Genomic DNA, 21,020 nt, shown 5'->3' with positions numbered 1-21,020 from the left:
TTCAAGGTCATTGCAAAGACAAACCGAGCGCAAATACAAAAGACCTTTAATACAGCGAATGTGATCTAAAGGCAAAACTCCTTTTCTTCAACCTGATAACTAGTCTCCTGCTGCTAGGCTTCCATTCAGAGATTATCTCCTCAAGCGCCCCACTGAGGTCCCCAGAAGAAATTCTCTCCACACCAGAAACTTGCTAATCTGATTTCTTCTTTTGCTTCGGATGTGTAACATATTCAGGTGCTTTAAATTTAATAAAAGGAAACTTAGTAGCGTTATCAGCTGCGCGTGAAAATCAATAATGCTACATTTATTTAGGAATACAACACAGGCTTTCTGGATATAGTAGAGCAATAGTAAAGCATGTTTAGTTGGCAATTTTGAGAATTTATTGGAAAATTAACTTCCATTCTCATTTTGGCTAAGGAATCATAAATATAATTATGCATTTTTGCAACCCCACTGCCTTAAGCTTGATTACAGATTAGTAGAGTTTCATTGTGTGGAAGACGATGAAAATTAAATTAGGTGAAAAGAATGGGTTGCACCTTCTGCAAAAGTTCTTATTGGTAAGAAATGTCTACACAGTGGGATAACTGCCGTTCCTAACACCGGGTCTCCAGTGAAGAAATAGGTGGCCATGTACTGTCAACACAAAACAACTTTCTGGAGTAATAAATCAATGCAAATATTTAAGGCATTTATATTATTTTAAAATAAATGTAGAAATAAGATGGAGGACAGTGCCAAGCACTCCTAGAAAATACTTTGACATCTGGTGGGTTCAGAAATAAACCTAACACTTGTTATAAAATGTTGTTTTGCTTTTGAGATGTGATGCGGAAAGTATCATAATGATTAAAACAATTTTTTTCAAACAAATATTCATTATAAGCTTATGGAAGTAATTTGGTAACAGGAAACCGGTTATAAACCTCAGTGAGTACACCTGGTAGAATCATTCTTGCTGCATCTAGGCTTATGGTTGAAAGACCTAAAGCAACCATATATTTTCTTGGAAGTCAATTTCTCCACAGAACAAAGAATTTTCAGGACTGATAGTTCCCCTTCCCCATAACAGTATTTTAGAAAATCTCTAGTGAAAAATATAACACTGTAACTTGTGAATACAGCTACTTATTTTTTCAATATTTTGCTTTGAACTGAGGGCCATTTTGCCTTCCTGAGGACATTTGGCAATTTCTGGGACATTTTCAGTTGTCATGACTTGGGGCAGAAGAGACTCTGACTGGCATTCAGTGGGTAAAGGCCAGGGGTGTCACTAAACACCCTACCTACCACACACAGGACGGCGCCCGCAACAGAGAATTATTTAGTCCAAAATGTCAATAGTACTGAGGTCGACAATCTTAGATTACTTTTGTCAACATAGTACAGTTATAACACAGTTCTTCTCTCCAAACCACTTCACATCTTCTATGTGTGTTTGGGAATACATAATCAGATGTAATCTATAACAAAAACACATATTATCTTTCTGAGGCATCACTTCAAAGAAATTCTCTCAGAATGATTTATCAATGACAATGACATCGCTAACTTGCATTTACTCAACACACACTCATGCTATCCACAGGCTGGGAAAGAACTATAGTAAGAGAAGGAAGAGGCCGTGGCTCACCTCTCAAATAAGACCTGGCTGTAGTCGCCCAGGACGTGGGCATGGGTGTGGAGTAGGATGGTGTTGTAGCCCACCAAGGCCACCATCATGATCAACATCTTCAGCTCATAGTTTACCCGCAGGAACACGGAACAGGATATCAGTCCCAGAATGCAGCTGTAGATAAAGTACTGAAACAGGGAAGGACACCAGACAGATACTTAGGATCTCTTCTGAGAAATGCTGAAACAATTACAATCAGGGGCCACCGCCAATCTCATTTGGTCAACATATAAGGTGGCTGTGAAAACAGAGGCTTGTTTCTCATCTTTGATCCAGTGGTAAATGCCTGGATACGTTAAATTCAGAAAAAAAAAATCATCCAAAGCTTTCCGACCCAACCTTGCATGATAAATAAAAAGAAGCATGTATATTGCCACTTTTTAGAAATAAATTGTAAAAAAAACTTATATGGAAGACACATCACTATAAGCCAATGTTATCTATTTCTTGAAAATGAAAACACTGTGGCCTCCTATACATTCTTTAAATGTAAGTTAAGTCTATAGGATCTTTTTTGGCCTTTCAATTCTTTAATTCATTAAGAGAATATAAATCATTACAGATAGCTCTGTTAAAAGCATAAGGAAGCCCAGACATTTTATTAAAAGAGAAATTGTGTGTCAGAGGGCCTATTTAAAACAGAAGGACTTAAATTAAAAGCCTTGACCAGGGTGAGTCATGAATCCCCCCGGGAGTTTGACAGGGACCAGAAGAAAGCGGACGAACCAAGTGGCAGCCAGCGAGCTGGTATCTTCCATCTTAGGGCAGAACAAGCTGAAGGCAGGCCTGCCCCAGGTGAGCCATTTCCTCCCCATTTACCACTGCAGGCACCGTTCAGATAGGCTTTGGATAGCTCTGAATTCAACTCTTCACTAACTCATTAGCTCACTTACTTTCAGCCAGTGACCTAACTTGCTTATATCACAGTGTCTGCATGACACTGTAAAATGAGGGTAATCATATTCTCCTTGTAGGTCATTGAAAACAACAGAGATAAAAAAGTAATGCACAGAGCCCAGAGTCCTGCACGCCAGGAGGGACTTGCTGCAGGGAAACAGGTGCCATCCTCAGAAAGGCTTTATTTGCTACATCACGGGGTTTCTGTGAACAAGGGTTTGTGTTTCTATCTCAGCATTCCTAGAACAGAGACAACACTCAAAAAAATTAAGACTTTTAATAAAACATAGATCTTATTGATGTTTTTTAAACCTTGTCTTTAAAAATAGCCCAGCTTTTAAACTACTCCGTTTTAATTTCATCATGTTGAGTAAGCCTGGTAAGAACTGCTTATTTTTGTCATTTGAGCTCTTCCTTTGATTTCCCCAGCTAAAGCCATCTACATTAACCTATGTGGAAGGCCACTGATATTAGCTCAACAGTCCTGTTCTTGTGGAAGGAAGGAAGAAAAGTTGGAAATAGGAGCTTGCAGTGATCATATGGCAGGCTTTCTCTTTGTAAGGGGCATGCTTGAGTGGAGGCACTCAAGCAGGAATGAGTAGAAATCCATCAGTAAGGACTTCGACCTGACACTGTGGCTTCAAAAGGAAGACCAACACCTCGCACTGGATTACACATCAACTGGGTCACTCTTCAGGGAGTTAAAGTCTTCCTTTGCATGGGAATGTGAAGGCCACCCTTCATTTCAGGTGGCAGCATTTTAAGGAATACAGAGTGTTGTAAGCACAGTTTCTTAGCTGCAATTGCCCGATGTCAAGTCTCCACTCTTCTGCCTCTCATGCCTTCCCACAACAGAGAACAGGAAAAGGAAAAGAAGAGATGATGTGGGTTAATGTAGTAAAACGATAGAATCAACAGAGCTGTGAACAGAGGCAGTATCTCAGAGGGAGGAGGGGTGTAGCATGCTCTTTGAAAGGAGACCTTATTTCTATGAGAGTTCTGCCCTTGTCACCTTAGAGAAGTTACTAAGTATCTACTTCAGGGCAGGTCTGAGGCCTCTGATACAAGGTACATTAATGCTCCATGTTGCTTAGAAGAAGACCACTCAAAGTACAGCAGTGAGTTCTGCGAGACAGGTACAGAATGTGGATAGAAACTTGGCAGAGTGAGCTTGTTTCTGTTGAATATAACGAAATATGAGCTTGCATTTCATATGGCTTCCTTTTTAGTTCATTTTGCTGGTAATTCACCATTACATTTTTCAAAAGCATTAGTCTGTCATAGATTAGAAATTAAAAACACAAAACAAAGCAAAATGAAAAAAGGGCCTTCACAAAGAGTTTGAGAAGCCCTTATTTATAACCTAGTAGCCATTTAATCAATAGTCTTGAGTATTTTAAAACTGCTCCTTCAAACCCAGGAAATTGCCCCAGGAACTGGTGGGGGCAAGGCTCTTATTCAGTGATCCTGTCCCCTCGGATTCCCCAAAGCAGGTGATCTTAACAAGGCAATCCTGTGTCTTCCATGAGTCACTCAAAGTAAAGATGATGATAACACCCATCTTGGAGAATTCTCACGAAGATTAAGTAACAAAAGAGTTCAGAACAGCCTAGTCCATGAGAAGCTTGTAAATTCTGCTATTATTATGATAAACTAAAGTCCTTTGTAAGTTTTGGTTTTTGGAACAGCTCTGTTTCTAAAATTATGCTTGAAAACCACTGTTATAATTAAAGTTATCAACCAGTTCAGCCTAATCGAATGAGAGAGCAGAATAAGGAACCACTTATAAGAGGGTGTGTATGTATCAATGGGTATATGTGGATTGTTTGGTGTGTGGGGACCTGGGGTAAAATTTTAAAGGTTTTCACAGTTTGAACCTTTGAACTAGGTGTCAACACCTATAAAATATGCTAAGGTTTCACATTTCAAAATTCATTCTTAGGCTTTAAAATTTTTATTTTCACATTTCAGAACAACTACTAAAATATGTATGGTAATGGGAAGCATACTTTTAGTCCATTTCTGTTAAATGGCTTTCTAGAATGCTTGGAGACTGTGCAAGAGATGATCTGGCATAAAAAGGTAGGTTGGGAACCTGCAAATAGCCATCCAGGGATGTGTGGGAGAGGACACTGCAGGATACCAGGCTGGGAGCCTGTCCTGGCTCCACGGTTTAGCCGACCGGGTAAGGCTCCAGATAGTCAGCGATTCTGGCAGTAGGATACTGAACCGACTTCTATTGGAGTGTACTTACTGGTAACCTGATTGCAAGTAATGTTTACCAGTTTTGACCTAATCATTGAAACCAACTTGCATTTTACAGTAAGGTAACAGCCACCATTATCGGGAGTAATTTATTAACACTAAAGTCTCTGGGTCTTAGCTTCTTCACCTGCAAAACGAGAATCCCAATAATATCTACTTCACCAGGGTCATTTTTGGATGAAATGACGTAATGCATACCAAGTGCCTGCTGTGGTACAAACAACTTGGCAAAGATCTTTATAGCTAATTTGGGTATTTTAAAAGGACTATGTTTTCCCACTACAGAAACAATACACCAGATGTTAAAAATTGGGAAATATATGAAAGGATATATATAAAAATAAGGGTCTCTGATAATCCCCAACATCCACTTTAGCCACTATTCATTATTTGTATATGTGTTTCCAGCCTTTTTCTTGCTACTTATTATTGGTAGTATTATTTTAAAAAATTAGAATCATACTGTTTTGTATTTTTTAAAACAATACTTTTCAATGAATAATTTATTATGAATATGTATTTGTATGTCATTAATTTTTTTACAATGTCTTATATGGTGGTTAAGCATAACCTTATCGTGTGTTACAATAAAATGTATTTTAAAATTTGCATTTTCATATTTTTAGGTTGTTTTCTTTCTTTTTGTTGATGTTATATAAACACATGCACAAACATGTTTTTGGTAAACCTTTTCACTTTTAAAATTAATTTTCAAAATTAGTGTTACAGGGTAAAAAGTGTGTCTGTCTTGTGCTTTTTGATAACTGTTGAAATTACCACTTAGAAGAGTTATATCACTTTATACCACCACCAGCAGTGAACTGGGCATGCTTCTCAGCTTGCTGGTCAACTTCAGCCATCACATAACATAGGGTTTGAGAGAAATGACGCCTGTTTGGCATACACTCACAAAATGGCTTTTCTACTGTTCCCTGGGATCCTTTAGGGAGGAAGCCAGGATGTCTCCAGGCTCCTTGGGGACTGCTAAACCCGTGAGTTCACAATGTGGTTTCTGGGCAGCCAGTCCATGCAGACCTGGGGCTTCCTTGGCAACGCCGGCCAGGATCTTCAAGGCCTCATGATTGGAAAGATAGTAGCCCGTTTACTAAATCCCACCTAGATTTGAGAGACCCTATTGTGTGCTTTTTCAGAATCTTTAAAGGTTGAGTAAATGTTGCCTTTCCCCACTTTAAGTTTTTAATAATTTTCTTTGATTGCAAATAAGATATTATACAGATTTACCTAAATGAAATTCATAATGATTTCCTTATTCTTTTAGTGATGCCAAGTGTGGTGAGTTGTTCGGCTCAAACATAGTGGAAGGAGAGATTTAAAAAAATATTGCAGCTACACATTTTTTTCCTGTCAAAATGCATCTTCATGTTAAAATTTTAAACTCAAAGTGCCACGTGGATGCGAAAGGGGGACTGTTTGGTCGGTGCACTCTCTTCCCAGCAACCAGCCTATGGATCACATGGATGCTAACACCATTGGATCAAGGAGGAAGAGGCAGGCCACACCGTTAATTTAAATATTTCTCTAAAAAAGAGAGCTCCAAATGGCCCACAAATGGCCCACAGTGAGATTACAGTCAATAAACTCTCACAATGATTCTAGCTTTTCACTTTTCACATAACTAAATAGAGAAGGCAACGCCTAGCCCTCACTGGAGTTTATGATAACACCTAATTTGAAGCGCAGGATCTTCTGGGTAGGGGATGAACCTATAGCACCCCCCTCTTTCCAAGCCTAAGGGGACATTGCTTTTGGACCTTGGTCATTTTGCCCATGACCTAGTCAAGGCCTCAGAAGCCTCCAGGAAAGAACACCAGAAGCCACTTCTTTTTTTTTTTCTTTTTGAGACAGAATCTCACTCTGTCGCCCAGGCTGGAGTGCAGTGGCACGATCTTGGCTTACTGCAAGCTCTGCCTCCCAGGTTCATGCCATTATCCTGCCTCAGTCTCCCAAGTAGCTGGGACTATAGGCACCTGCCACCACGCCCAGCTAATTTTTTTTATTTTTAGTAGAGAGGGGGTTTCACCGTGTTAGCCAGGATGGTCTTGATCTCCTGACCTCGTGATCTGCCTGCCTCGGCCTCCCAAAGTGCTGGGATTACAGGTGTGAGCCACCCCGCCTGGCCTAGAAGCCACTTCTATCTGTGCATGGAGCTGTGAGCTTCCCAAGAAATTAAATGATGGGAAGGGAAAAAGGACCAGAGCAAAATATCAAAGAAGCAAATCAGAGAAGGAGGAATAGGAAATAAATCCACTCTATTGCCAAAGCTAATGGAGTTAAAATTTTTGGTAAGGAATTTTGAAAGCGTACATATTAAATTACCAATTTCAGTCCCCAAAATAGTTCCCTTAGCATTGTCAAAACCCATTATTTGACACAGAAACTAAATGAGCATAATCTGCACTACTTTCAGATAATTATTTGGAAAGTGCAAAGGAGAGTAGCGAAACTTTTTTTTTTTCCACAAACGATTTATGGAAGAACAAAGTTGTTAAGCAGTAAATAACTGACTTAACTCTCCACTTAGAAGACTAATGTGTTAATAAGTTTTGAAGTTTTAACCTAGGTCCTTTGTGACACTGGTTAAGATGAGTCAGTTAGCAAGAATTACTAGGGAATAGAATCACTCGGCAACGTATGTTGCCAAAGAAGAGGGAAGATAATGAGATGTGGGCAGTTTTATCACAGCTTTAAGGGGGATAATATTAATTCACTGGAACAATTAGCAATGTCTCTAAGTAAGAAACCCAGAAACATAATGCCTTATAATTGAATGCCATATGGTAGGAAATATGCTAGAAATGCTGTAGTGGTTAAGAGAAGAAGGAAACATTACTGGTGAAAGCATGACAATAACATTGTAAGTTTTCAGATATAAATGTAGCCAGTTCCCAAGGGCCCGGACTTCTAGCAGAGGCTGACATTTGTAAATTCAGGACCACTCAGGGATTGATACCAGAGAGGAAATGCAAAGTCTAGAACAGATCTGAGACTAAAGGATATATGTTATACAGACTATGAGCATACAGGAGAGCCACCAAAGCAGTCATAATTGCAATGTTCTTACCGGGAGGAAAAATAAATTTTGCGCACGCAGAATCGCCACCTGATTATTTGAGGCTGAAAAGCTTGTGTTTGTTGTGTTGGCAGTTGGAGGGACTGTTTCCTCTGAGTCACTCAGGAAAAACTGCAAAGAGAAGGTTTTTTTCAATGAATTAACGTAAATTAGATTAAATAACTAGCAGGTGGGTGCTAACTTTATGAATTCTGTGTTCCTTATGCACAGTAAACAGGATTGTTTATGTGGACTCGGGAATTTCTATTGAATAAGTAATTAACAATTTATTGTTCTATACATTCAATAGAGAATTCCAGAACTTCAAAATTCACATTAAAGGAATTGGAGACACCTCTATCAAACAGTAAATTAAAAGTACACAAAGCTCTGGGCAGAGGGTGTGGTTAGAATTACATTTGAAACCGATATCACCTTTGAAGCCAATATCACCATATATACATTCAACTCTCTAACATCAAATCGGAGCCTTCGGAATGTTTTTTCCCCCAGTATCTTTGCCATCTTGGCTCAAACATTAAATGAGTCAATACAGTCCTATGAATTTTTGATGTTTAGAATGAAAATTAATTTTATGGGCAAAATGCAATCACCAGCCTCGACATTTGTATCTATTATTTGTGAGTGCTTGGCAACTCAGAATCATAAGGGGTGAAAAATTTAAAAGGATGGATGTTGTCTGGACTGCTGGAAAGGGGATTTAAACTAAAAAAACCAAAAAGGTAATGCTGAGAAAATAATTATCTCTCATGTAATAGTCACCAATATAAGCATCAGAAGGACAGTATCAACCTGTTAGCAAGGCAGGAGAAATTTGTATCTCTCTTTTTCTCTCTCTCATCCTCTCTCTCTCTCTCGCTCGCTTGCTGTCTGTCCTACAGAAGCTGCACACAGGCTAAATACCCAAGGATCAGCCACTTTTCTGTCATGTGACTAAGGGTCAGAGGAATGTTCTGGAAACAAACCAGAGACTCATGACTTCAGCCCATTCCTTTTACTGAAAGAAATTAATCTCATCCATAAACCTATTAAACAGCTTGTGTTTTCTGCATAGGGTTAACCATACATATTCAAGGTTTAAAAAGTAAAACTTCCCTATAGTTTCTACGGTTGCTTTTGTTTGTTTCTGTGGAGTTATTTCTCTGGATTGCACAGTTCTTGTCAAATACCTAAACTAATTTATTTGGACAGATAAGAAGACATTTACTTAGTCTCTTCTTGGGAACATTCCTCTCACAGTCAATAGAGATACGAGATACGATATTTCTGCCCATTATATCATTTGATTAAATTTGGCAAAATGCTGATTTAAGCATCAAAGAAACGTAGTAGATTTCTTTATGTATGATGAAAGAACTTGTAAAAATTGTCACATCCCTGGCTGAACTACAAATGTGCTAACATTTTGGAAAAACTTATACAAATGGAATAATTGCTTGGCAAACATCAGGCTCCAAAAGGGTACAGATTTAGATTTAGATTTGATAGACCAAAAATTCAATTGATTTAAATATTAAAAAATCAATAAATGGCAAACAAAAGGAGATTGTTTAGCTTGGTGGGTTACTAGTCTTAAGTGCCAAGGATCTTAAAATAATTAACAAAAACTTCTTGATTATATCACCTATAGGCAAAAAACTAGGTAAAATGAAGTGTTGCATTCTTGACATACAATGAATGAGTAGTTTACTTTGTGAAAAATGTGTCTTGCAAGGAGGTTTTGCAATAAATATGATGGTTGAACTTGAAGTACAAGAGAAAACTCCAATCACTACACACAACGTTTCCTAACCCACTTCTGCTATGTCTTTCTAGTATTTATTAATATCAACTACCCGTAAATTCAAGAAACTCTTCATTCTGTCTAAAATCATACTACAATTTTGAATCAGCTTCCCTTCCTCCGTCTTCTTTGCATTTTAAAGTAACAAACTCATGTCATTCCGTAATTGTAGCCAGTCAAATACTCAAGAGAGTTACTAATCCATTGCCCACCTTCCCTCCAGGTAAAACTGCCCCAACTTTCTCCACTGAAAATATTTTTAGCATCATAATGATTTAGGGAGCTCTTCTCTGGACCCAATTTAATTTTCCACATCCTTTGTCACAATTGGGACAATGATGTCATCAATCTGTTCAAAACATCCTAAATAAAATGCTAATGAACACTGCATATTTTTAGTTTACTTGCAAATTTTACATTTCTCAGGCAATTTAAAACATATCAGAATTACATTTTTCGAATCACATTAAATTGTGAACAGGTGCTTTAGTATTGTTTTACGCCTGATGACATCATTGTGTTTGTCATTTGGTTGGAATTAGAAGTCTACCTGACTAGACTATAGTTAACTATGGCTAACTCCTTGTCTGGGTGGCTCACAGATTTATATATGCTTTACTTATAATAAATTTCTTGGAAATTTCTCAGAAGAAATTGCAAAATGCTGCGAGGAATCAAGTGATGACATTCTCAAAATGTCAGGAATAAAATGGCAGCACATTCGGCCACTCATATGTGATTCTCAACAGCTAGCTGGAGACTAAGATGGAAAAAACACTACGTATGAAACAAGCATGGACAACCAATTGTTTTTCTCCACTTTTGATTGAGGTGTTGGTATCACATGGATAAACATCGAGTGTTTAAGATATCCTGTTAAAATCGCACAATTCATTGGAAATAAAACTGACTTGGACATTTTGGCATTCAATACCAATGAGTAATGGGATTTAAAAAGCCAGTTCTCTGAACACACTGTTCCCGTTGACCCTGGCTTTTGTAAGGGTCATTAAAATGCAGGCTGGGAATAAATATCAGTGACTGGAAATTGACGTGGAGCCTCGAGATGAACCAGCCCATCCACCCAGTCAACAGCAGAGACAGGTCAGGGCAGCCTCAAGCCGTCACATGTTACTCCTAATGCATCTCTCCCCTTTGAGGTACAGAGTCATGGCAAGCGATGACAGAGAGGCAATTAATAAGGGCTGCTTGCCACTGGCTGGAAAAACGCAGGGCAAACCAAGGCTCACCTGCTGCAGAGGGACTGGGGCTTCCAGAAGAGAAGGAACACCCGAGGGCACGATGCCAGGGGCAAGGAGCCAGACACAGAGGCACAGATATTGTGTGACTCCACTCATGTGAGGTCCCTAGAATAGGCAAATTCATAGAAATAGGAAGCAGCACAATGGTGACCTGGGGCTGGGGAGAGGGAGGATGGAGAGTGAGTGTTTCATGGAGACAGAGTTGCTGTAGGGAAAATGAAAAGCGCTCTGGAGATAGATGGTAGTGATGGTCGCACAACATTGCAAATGTACTTAATGTTACTAAATTGTATGTTTAAAAATTGTTCAATAATATACCTTATTTATATATATTTTACATAATTAAAAAATACATTAGAGGCCGGGCGCGGTGGCTCACGCCTGTAATCCCAGCACTTTGGGAGGCCGAGGTGGGCGGATCACGAGGTCAGGAGATCGAGACCATCTTGGCTAACATGGTGAAACCCCGTCTCTACTAAAAAATACAAAAAATTAGCCGGGCGTGGTGGCGGGCGCCTGTAGTCCCAGCTACTCGGGACGCAGAGGCAGAATGGCGTGAACCCGGGAGGCGGAGCTTGCAGTGAGCCGAGATCGTGCCACTGCACTCCAGCCTGGGCGATAGAACGAGACTCCGTCTCGGAAAAAAAAAAAAAAAAAATGTTAGAAACAGAAAAAAAAAAAAAAAAAAACAAAGAAAATGAAAGCACTCTTCCTCTGTCTCAAAGGGAAAACTTAAAAAAATCACAGGTGCTATACATGAGGACATGATTGAGGCTATGACTTCAAAACGATGAAGTTTTCTGAGCACAAATTAAATGTTCTTCCCAGTGACTTAAAGCATATGCGCTCCCACAGCCCCCCACTCCACCAACACAAATAACTGTTATTCTTGCTGAAATGTGAGTCTGATGCCTGGATTAGTCTCACGGGGTTAACAACTGAGAAATAGAAATACTAGTTGGGGATGGGGCTCCATCAGTCTGGAAAATGTGTTCAGAAAAAAAAAAAAATACGGAGAAAAACATGAAAAGCTGTACTCCTTTAACCAGAAACTGCTCCAGGATGGACAGGTTAAAGTGGGACTAGGTAAAAAGAGAAACAACCCTGGGACCATTGAACTGCATGTAGGTAAAGACTAGGTTTCACTCACGTCCTCAGCAGAAGGTGTCGCCTTCCTGACATGAGTGACAGGAGTCCGCTTCCCTTGCACCACCCTGCACAGGTGCTCCCTCCTAACCGGCCTGTCTGCTTGGGCAGTCTGAGTGCTGCATCAGCACCACCTGTGTGTGGCCCGGGCAGTGCCTCTGCCTCACACAGTCAGAGCTCAGGGGCCCAGGGCATCTGCAGATCCTCAGGTGTGGCCAGAGGCAGAGCCCCATGGACAAGTCCTGCCTCTTCTGTGATTAATAAGACATTATAAACAAGGCTCTACAGCCAGGTCATGTTACTTCCTTTCTGTACCTAACACCAACTTTCCTACAGTTTTATGATTTTTCTTTGACATAAGTACAAGAGGAGCACCCGTGTGGTTCACGGCACCAGGTATCAACACAAATGGTATTTTTCTGCACTCTTGGAGGAATTCAGTGCTTGAGCAGCTCTGATTTCTTCTCCCCCTTAATCGATAGACAGGAAAAGTGGGGGAAGGTAATTTAGCTTATTTCCTGCTCCTACTGCTACAGAAGGCAGCTTGGTATGTGGAAAATCTGCAGAAGGCACATTAAAAGTATTAAAAAGTGTGATGAATAATTTTTGAGAAAGAAATACATCTCAAGGGTCATCCATCATACTTTTAATGTGTCTTCTGTGGAGGAAGGAAAACAACACTGGAAGACACATTTCTGTTACTGAAGGCAGGTGTTCTCTCTCTAAAGGATCGTAGCTACTGTTGAAAGAATGTCTCCTCTTAAATGATCAGCTTGTCAAACATTTATAGACAGTGACTGAACTGTCTGTCAATCATGACTAATTATGCTATACAAAATAGAGTTAGCTTCCAAACCAGATTTGTTTCTCATTTATATCGTCTTTAAGAATTAGGTGATAAATCCTGGTTTTATAAGGTCAAACTAGATGTTACGAAAAGAAATGGTTTCTTATTTAAAGGGCTGTATGCTTACCTATTCATTCACTCATTCTTTCATCCAATAACTAATGAATGGAAGGCACTTTCCTAGGGCATGTGAAAAAAAACAAAGACCTCCTCAAAGTTCATTCTAGCATTATTCATAACACCCAAGATACGGAAACAATCTGTCTATTGATGGATGATTAGATAAAGAAATTTTGGGCTGGGCATGGTGGCCCACACCTGTAATCCCAGCACTTTGGGAGGCCGAGGCAGTGGATCATGTGGTAAGGAGTTCAAGACCAGCCTGGCCAGCATGGTGAAACCGCGTCTCTACTAAAAATACAAAAATTAGGTGGGTGTAGTGGCGGGTGCCTGAAATCCCAGCTACTCAGGGGGCTGAGGCAGGAGAATCATTTGAACCTGGGAAGCAGAGGTTGCAGTGAGCCAAGATCACCCCATTGCACTCCAGCCTGGGTGACAGGGCGAGACTCCATCTCAAAAAAAAAAAAAAAGAAATTTTGATACACACACATACACAATGGAATAGTATTCAGCCTTAAAAAAGAGAAAAATCTTGTCATTTGCAACAACATAGATGGATATGCAGAACATTATGCTAAGTGAAATAAGCCAGGTACAGAAAAATGAATACTGCATGATCTCATACGTGGAATAAAACAAAGCTGAATACACAGAAACAGAGAGTAGAATGGTGGTTACCAGGTGTTGGGGAGGCCAGGAAATGGGGAGATATAGGTCAAAGGGTACAAAGCTGTAGTCATGTGGGATGAATGCATCTGGATTTCTAATGCACAGCTGGAGGACTTGGTTAATAATATTCTGTTGTATTTAAGATTTGCTGAGGGAGTAGATTTTAGGTTCTCTAATCACACACAGAAGAGGCTATGTGGAAGGTGATGGATGTGTTAAACTGCTTGCCTGTAGTAATCATTTCACAATTTATATGTATATCAAAACATCTTGTTCCACAACTGAAATTTATATAATAAGAGAGAAAGAAAAAATGATCTCACTCTTATGTGTGTGTATATGATGTTAAATGTATTGTCCCCTAACTCATATGTGCTGCTACTGGCCAGTGAAGGTCAACTCTCAGGAAGTGTGCTCAATTTGCTTGCATGCATGGTGAACACACTCCTGACGGGCCAGGAGGCGGCTTAATTTTACGGGCATGTGTCAGTCACCCAAAGGTTCTGAGTAAATTGGAACCTTAGCTTGTGCACCCTGCTGCCCTTCAAGTGTGCTTTCATCCTCAGCCCCTTGGCTACGGAGTCAACTTACGACCCAGTCTCTCTCTCAGCTTTCATCTACCAAAGTCCACTTGGTGCTTGGCAGTGCGCTTTCCTGGGGAGCTGGATCTTGGAACAGCAGGACTAATGCATAAATGCAGGTTACAAAGTCGAGCCCGAAAAACCCATTTTAGAAAACACACTCATGCTTCTGGCATCTCAGGCCAATGCCCCTTGCCTGCCTCTCTCTCTGTCCAGGTTCCTTCCCTGTGATTTCTTCACATCCTTGCAGTATCCAGGAAATTGCCTATGCAGAGAGCTGAGGCATTCTTGTGGCTCGTGGTGTGTCTGCAGAAAGGCTCTTTCAAGAAAGCCTCTCCTGTCCCTGTCTTAAATCTCTCATCTTGAGTTCCCCACCCTGAGGCTGTCCCCCTGAAGAAAGCTCTGAGACCACAGCAAGAACCACTCCCCACCGCCCCCAACCCCCAACCCTATTCTTCAGGCAGAATACCCCGGCTGGCCAGTCTGGCTCCTATGAGCGGGTGCCTCAGGTGGATGAATGGAGCAGGTCTCCACCTGAGCCCTGGCGTTTCTATCTTTCTGGAGCCCAGTGGTACCCCAGGGAATTGCTTGTTGTCTAGACATGGCACATTTTCCCTCTTCAGCTGTTTCCCATTCACTCTGGATTAAGCCCTAATTGGAAATAAATGACATCACCATCCAGGCACGCCTGAGACCTAGAAGAGGAGGCTCCTCCCCGAGAGGGAGGCCTTATGATCCCTGCAGCAGAAAATGAGCCTCGGGTGATGCAAACACCTAGGAAGAAGGGGACACCCACTTTGTGCCACTCGCTCATCTTACAGAAGGGCAGGAGGAGGGCTTCCAGCGGTGGACCTGGCCTGTCAGGACCTCTCCACAGGGGACTGCCAGCCAAGGGCCTGCCTTAGCCCTGGGAGGCTGTGGCCTGCATGGACTTGCCTGCTGAGCCCCTCCTTCCCCAGCAACAGACGAGCCTTTGAACTAGCTGCTCTGGAGGCTGAGCAGGTGGCTGGAGGAGGTAGCTGTGGTGGCACCTTTCAGTGGCCCGCATGCCTGGGGAGCCCCACATCAGGGCTGGCCTCATGTTCTTTCTTGGGGAGCTCCTGAGAGGGAGCTGGGACACACAGGCAGGTGAGGTAGGGCTGCCAGCATACTTGTCCCCAAACTCATGACACAGGAAAACCTACGGGAATCGCACACATTCACCTCTAGACAGCAGGGAGGACAAGCTACAGCTTCTCTCTGAAGGCCCCTTTGCAGGTGTCACTAAGATCAATTTCTAGGCTACACAAAGTGATGGAGAGGCCATCCCACCCCTGCTGCTAGTGCTTGGCCCATCTGGGGTCCAGGTGGCGTCACCCTCACCTGAATCTGCAGGCGTTTGAGAGGAATTTACGATCTCTAGCGTGACCTGGAGGAATGACCCCATGTAAACATTCAAGGTCCTAATCCACTTCTTCAGCCTTGTTTTTCTCTACTTCTTAATATGAATTTCTGCTCTTGTCCCAGATGCAAACATCCCTCCTTCTCCCCTTCCACCCACCTGCCCTTGCCCCTCACTTCCTCCAGGTCCATGTGGCAGACTCCTTTCCACCCTCCAGGATTCCATCTAGCAGGCCCTGCTCTCCCTTCCCCTCATGCCTCTGTTGCTGCCTTCACCTCCTCGTTTCAGAATGACTTGATGATGAGGTTACCCAGCTGTCTGTCTCCTACTCCTACTCCTGGAAGGCAGAGAACTGTCTTTGGGGTCTGAGCACGCAGCACGTACCAGACACATCTTTATATACAATAAACATTACATTTTGCTGCATGAATGCTTTCTACTTTATAAAAACGATGTTATTATTATGAAATAATATATGGTCTGTCACCACAACCTGGCTTTGGGTCCCTGGAAGGCAAGGACTGCATTTCCTAACACTCTGCATTTCCCACAGTGAGTGAAGCCTCCACTACAGGAAGCATCAGATCTCCTACAGCTGCTGCTGCTGATGTGAGAACAATAAGGACGTGTCTCAAAGCACCCTGATGAGCCAAGTGTCTATTGTGGGGGAGATAACCAGCACTGATGAGACTGATATAGTCAGAGTGGCCATTGGTTCAATAGTTACAAAATGGCCAGGACTGTCCTAAGTGTGGTGGGAACATTGGCTCATTGAATCCTTAGAACCACCTTGGTAGAGAAGTCTTGGTTCCCACTTTCAAAGAAGTGAAAATGGAGCCTGTGGAGTTCAATGAAAACGTCTTTCTAGTCGTGCAGCTGGTGAGACAGGGAGCAAGGGGTTGAAGTCGCATCATTTAAACTCCAGGGCAGGACACCGCACTCTCCTTAGTTTGAGGGTTCCTTTGTCCCTCATGACTATCTTTAAGACATTGCAGTTATTTCTGTAGCCTGTTGAGGGGCCACCATGAGCAAGGAAGTGGGGAACTGCTCCAAGGAGTCACCCAGTCTCTCAAGGTGGCTCTGTGAAAGCACCCCTTTCCTTAGAGAAATGACTGCTGTAGCCAAGAGATGCTAAATTTAATAGGCAGCAACTGGTGTTGCAAAGGAGCCAAACGCAAGTTTCCAAAATTCCACAGAACAGGTCCCAGAAGGGAAGAACGCCCTGACTGCTGTGAGCCCTGACTCACCCCGGGGCTGAGCATGTTGAACACAGCCATGGTGTGGGGCTTACCATGTTGAACACGGCTGTGGTCCGGGGCTTACCATGTTGAACACAGCCATCATTAATATGATGGCTGTGGTGATGATCGTGAGAGAGATCCGTGGCCAGGGGCGGTTGGCAATGATGCCCGAGGACTTCAAAAGCCACATGAGCAGGGGAGAGGCTTTTTTGCTGCATTGCTAGGAGAAGAGAGAAAGAAAAAGAGAAGCATTGCTAGCTGATGACTTCTCTCCAGTTTCTTGATGACAATGTTTACAACCACGAGAAGCACCAACATTGTTCATAGACTAAACATGTAGATTCTATCCTCCCCTGGGGACCCATACGAAGTCACAAACCTTATTAAAATTATGTTGGCATCATTGCTACCAATTGAGAACAAATTAAATGCCTATGACAAAGGTACAATGTGCTTGTATGTCTTTTAAAACAGACCTGAAATTATGTTTTTAAGTGATTCCTTTCTCAAAGGAAAAATGTCAGTTAATTAAATCACCCTGGGGGATGTCTTGGGTCTCTGATCACAGCTATGATGAAAGTTATCATTTATTCAGCTGATTTATGTGGAAAGCGATCAACACATCTCCTAACCCTTTTAATGCTGCATTAGCAGATTACAAGAATACAGCCCAGGCCACAGACTTAGTTTGGCATCCGAACTTACAAATACGGTGTCTGAAAATCTCAGGCACGAGGCATGACGGCTTTGTGTGGTCTCGTCTGGTCTTGTGGGGGTTTTCTCCCACACGGAGAAGCTCCTTTTTTCCCTCCAAACAATGTTTAACGGTGTTGAGAAACACATAATATAAAATGTACCCTTTAAACCATTTTCAAGTGTACAGTTCAGTAGTGACAACCACATTCACATTGTTGTGTAACATCTCTAGGATTTTCAGTCTTACCAAATTGAAACCCTATACCCATGGAAAAACAACTCCCCGTTCCTCCCTCCTCCCAGCCCCCGGCAACCACCATTCCCCTTCCTGTTTCCATGACTGTGACTATTCTAAGACCTCCTATAAGTGGAACCATCTAGTAGTTCTCCTTTTGTGACTGGCTTATTTCTCTCAGCATAATGTCACCAGAGATCATGACGTTGTAGCATTATGCCAAGATTTCCTTCTTTATTTTAAAGCCTGAATAAAACTCCATTGTATGGATCTATACTTTTTTTTATATCCATTCATAAAATGGACACTGAGTTGCTTCACCTCTTGGCTGTTGTGAATATGCTGCTATACATAAGGGGGTTGGGGAAGCTTTTTTGATACAAGAAGGAATTGAGATCTTTGGGGAACGACAGCCAGCATTTGCTCCCCATTCACCACGGGGTCTCAGTGCATAAGCTCACCCATCTTGAGGGCCACCTTTCCAAGGATTCTCACCATATTCTCCCAGGTATGAGTGTGGAGCAGTACACAGAGTTCCACCGAACTGTGGGTGACATCAACTCTGCCTATGCAGATGCTGCGTGGGCATAATTTGCATACGTTATCTGATATGACAAGCAGGAAGTAAAAGTCCTCCAGGGATTGACATTGTTATCTTCACGCTAAGGGGCCTGTGGTCCCAAGGCTATATGTCTTGGAAACAAAAAAGGTGATGATTTCAAGAAATTCAGAAGAAGGAATAACATAAATTATGCCCTTTGATCGATACTAACAAGTTAACCTATTGGCAAACGAAGCCGGTGTGACATCAGTGAAATTCAAATTCAAATAAAGAATATTCCTGAACAGCACAAACAGGCTGCGCTTTCAGTTCTCTACTTCTTTCACATCTTATTTTTGTATTTTTCCTAAAATTATTGTTGCCCTAAGCATTGCTGTATGTTCAATGTTGATACAACGGTTGAATGATCGTCTAAACACAGGAGAGAGGAGTTGAGAAGGGTAAAGAATTAACCATGGCCTAGCTTCAAACCTCTACTGCTGGGAAACTTGCTGCAAATTAATGATCCTCTCTGAAATGGGGTCCCAGTTTCTTCCTCTCTGAAACGGGGATAATAACAGTACCTGCCTCCTCTGTCTTTGCAGAGGTTTAAACGAGTTAGAGAAGGTGCGTGCAACAGGACTTACAAGTGTTAGCTCTTCCTGTTATTTCAATGAAGAAAACACAATATTTCTTAGAAACATTTTAGTGACCAAAATCCTATTTCCTTTATATCTATGTAAACAACAACAACAAAATCTCCTCCTCTCTACTCCTTTCCACCATGTTTTTTTTTTTTTCCTTCCTTCCAGCTCCTGATAGGAAAAGATGAACAATGTTTGTGTACAGCGCACATGCCCCCCTGAGGGAGACACAGGACCAGGTTCCGGGTTCACTTCTTGGGCTGATTTTCCTGCGCCCTCGTCTCATTTCTCTGAGTACCTACCAGGGAGCTTGAGCCACTGCTGCCCTCAGCCGCACAGGCTGCCCAGAGCTGGACTGCTGGCTGGCGGCAGGGGGCGCCCTCGGCCCAGCTCTGCAGGGCGTCTGATCACCGGCAACAGAAGAACCAGATCTGTACTTGACGCTTCTACTGAAGAGCAGGTTTGGATAGGGGTTGGTGATGGCAGGAAATCTGTCATGCAGCAAGATGTCCCTTAATGCTCTGAACATGCAGCATCTTAGAGGGTCAGGTAGCCAGAGAACATCCACCCACGAATGGCTATCATTATTGTTTAATGCATGCTACTTCTAATACTACTAATATCACAAAACACAGTCAAATCTGTGTTCCGTAGAAGAAGGTTTTGTTTTGTTTTGTTTTGTCTTTTCTTTTTTTTCCTGAGACGGAGTCTTGCTCTGTCACCACTCAGGCTGGAGTTCAATGCAACCTCCGCCTCCTGGGTTCAAGCGATTCTCCTGTCTCAGCCTCCTGAGTAGCTGAGTTTTTTTTTTTTTTTTTTTTTTTTTTGGCCATTATCTTTAAACCGCAACTACTTTTGCACCAACCTATAATACAATATGAAGAGAGGAGCTTCAAATGAAATATTATGCTCATCTAGCTCAGATTCCATTAGATAATGGCATTTGGTTTGATTCTCACAAATTAAGACAGTATTTATATATTCACATCCAGATTGACTACAATTAGTACCTTTAAGAGGAAATTATTAAAATCAATGCTCTTATATTTGTGAAATTATGATAATTTCTGTACACAGAAATTATCAATAGATATGATAATGAAAATATTAACAGTAGAACATTTAAAAAGTTTATTACTTCAGGGGAAAATGTACATCTAGCTAAGATTGCATATCACTGTCAATTAGGTAAAATATTAGCTAGTTATTACACAGACAAATTTTTGAAATTACAAAATTAAAACAAGTTACTGTGTTTGAAGATTTAGAAAAATACGTGGTGATAATCTTGTCAAATATGCTATCTAATAGGAATATGTTATATTCTGCTCATAGGCTAGTAACTTACTAAAACAGACCCGGGCAGATATGCAGGAATTTTTTTCTGTTCGTGTGACATGCCAGGCAAAATGACGAATCGGCAGCACTTGCAGCTACTTACTAGACACATGGGGGTTTGGCAGACATGGGTTTGGCACAACAGGTTCAGGATGCGCTTGGTTCGATTATTCACCCATGCATTTTCCATGCATACCTCAAAGTTCTCCCTCACAATTGTTTTAAAACTTATGCCAAATGTGTTGTTCCAGAGGTCAGGGAGACAGGCGGTATCTTTCCTTGTCACCAAGCAGTGACAAGGTAAGTAAACCTGTTCTGAAGTGTAAAAATTGGTAGGCATTGCTGCTGGCAAGGACAAGAAAGTAGAAGAGAACAGAGAGGTGACAGTTGCAATGACAGGGACGAAAGAGGAAGTGGAGGATCAAGCTGGTGGGGGGAGCAGAAGAAACCAATCATGGGGATAAGAAGAGAAACAAGACTAAGATCCTAAAATGGAAGGAACCTGATTAAGAAAAATGGAGACCCTTGATTCAGTGTGTAGCTCTGTAGAAAAATTACAACTTGGCTCTTGATATGATCATTGGCTTCAGTTTATCCTGTTT

At 41.6% G+C, this 21,020-nt stretch overlaps 1 protein-coding gene across 3 annotated transcripts in view; it reads right to left on the bottom strand.

Moving 5' to 3' along the window:
* The window catches only part of ADCY2 (adenylate cyclase 2), a 435,133-nt gene that overhangs the window by 53,031 nt on the left and 361,082 nt on the right, over window positions 1–21,020 (bottom strand). For 2 of the 3 annotated variants that reach the window (XM_016952932.4, XM_016952933.4), the window contains 3 exons: window positions 17,047–17,184; window positions 7,926–8,045; window positions 1,640–1,809 (listed from right to left, as the gene is read on the bottom strand). In XM_016952932.4, the coding sequence (XP_016808421.1) occupies window positions 1,640–1,809; window positions 7,926–8,045; window positions 17,047–17,184 (428 nt within the window). The remainder of the gene's footprint in view (window positions 1–1,639; window positions 1,810–7,925; window positions 8,046–17,046; window positions 17,185–21,020) is intronic. The other variant, XM_054684164.2, reaches the window with a different exon arrangement.

Source organism: Pan troglodytes, chromosome 4 (assembly GCF_028858775.2).
Source record: "Pan troglodytes isolate AG18354 chromosome 4, NHGRI_mPanTro3-v2.0_pri, whole genome shotgun sequence".
NCBI lineage: Eukaryota > Metazoa > Chordata > Mammalia > Primates > Hominidae > Pan > Pan troglodytes.
The sequence above is the reverse complement of the archived record's forward strand: the minus strand, read 5'-3'. Positions and strand labels throughout refer to the sequence as shown.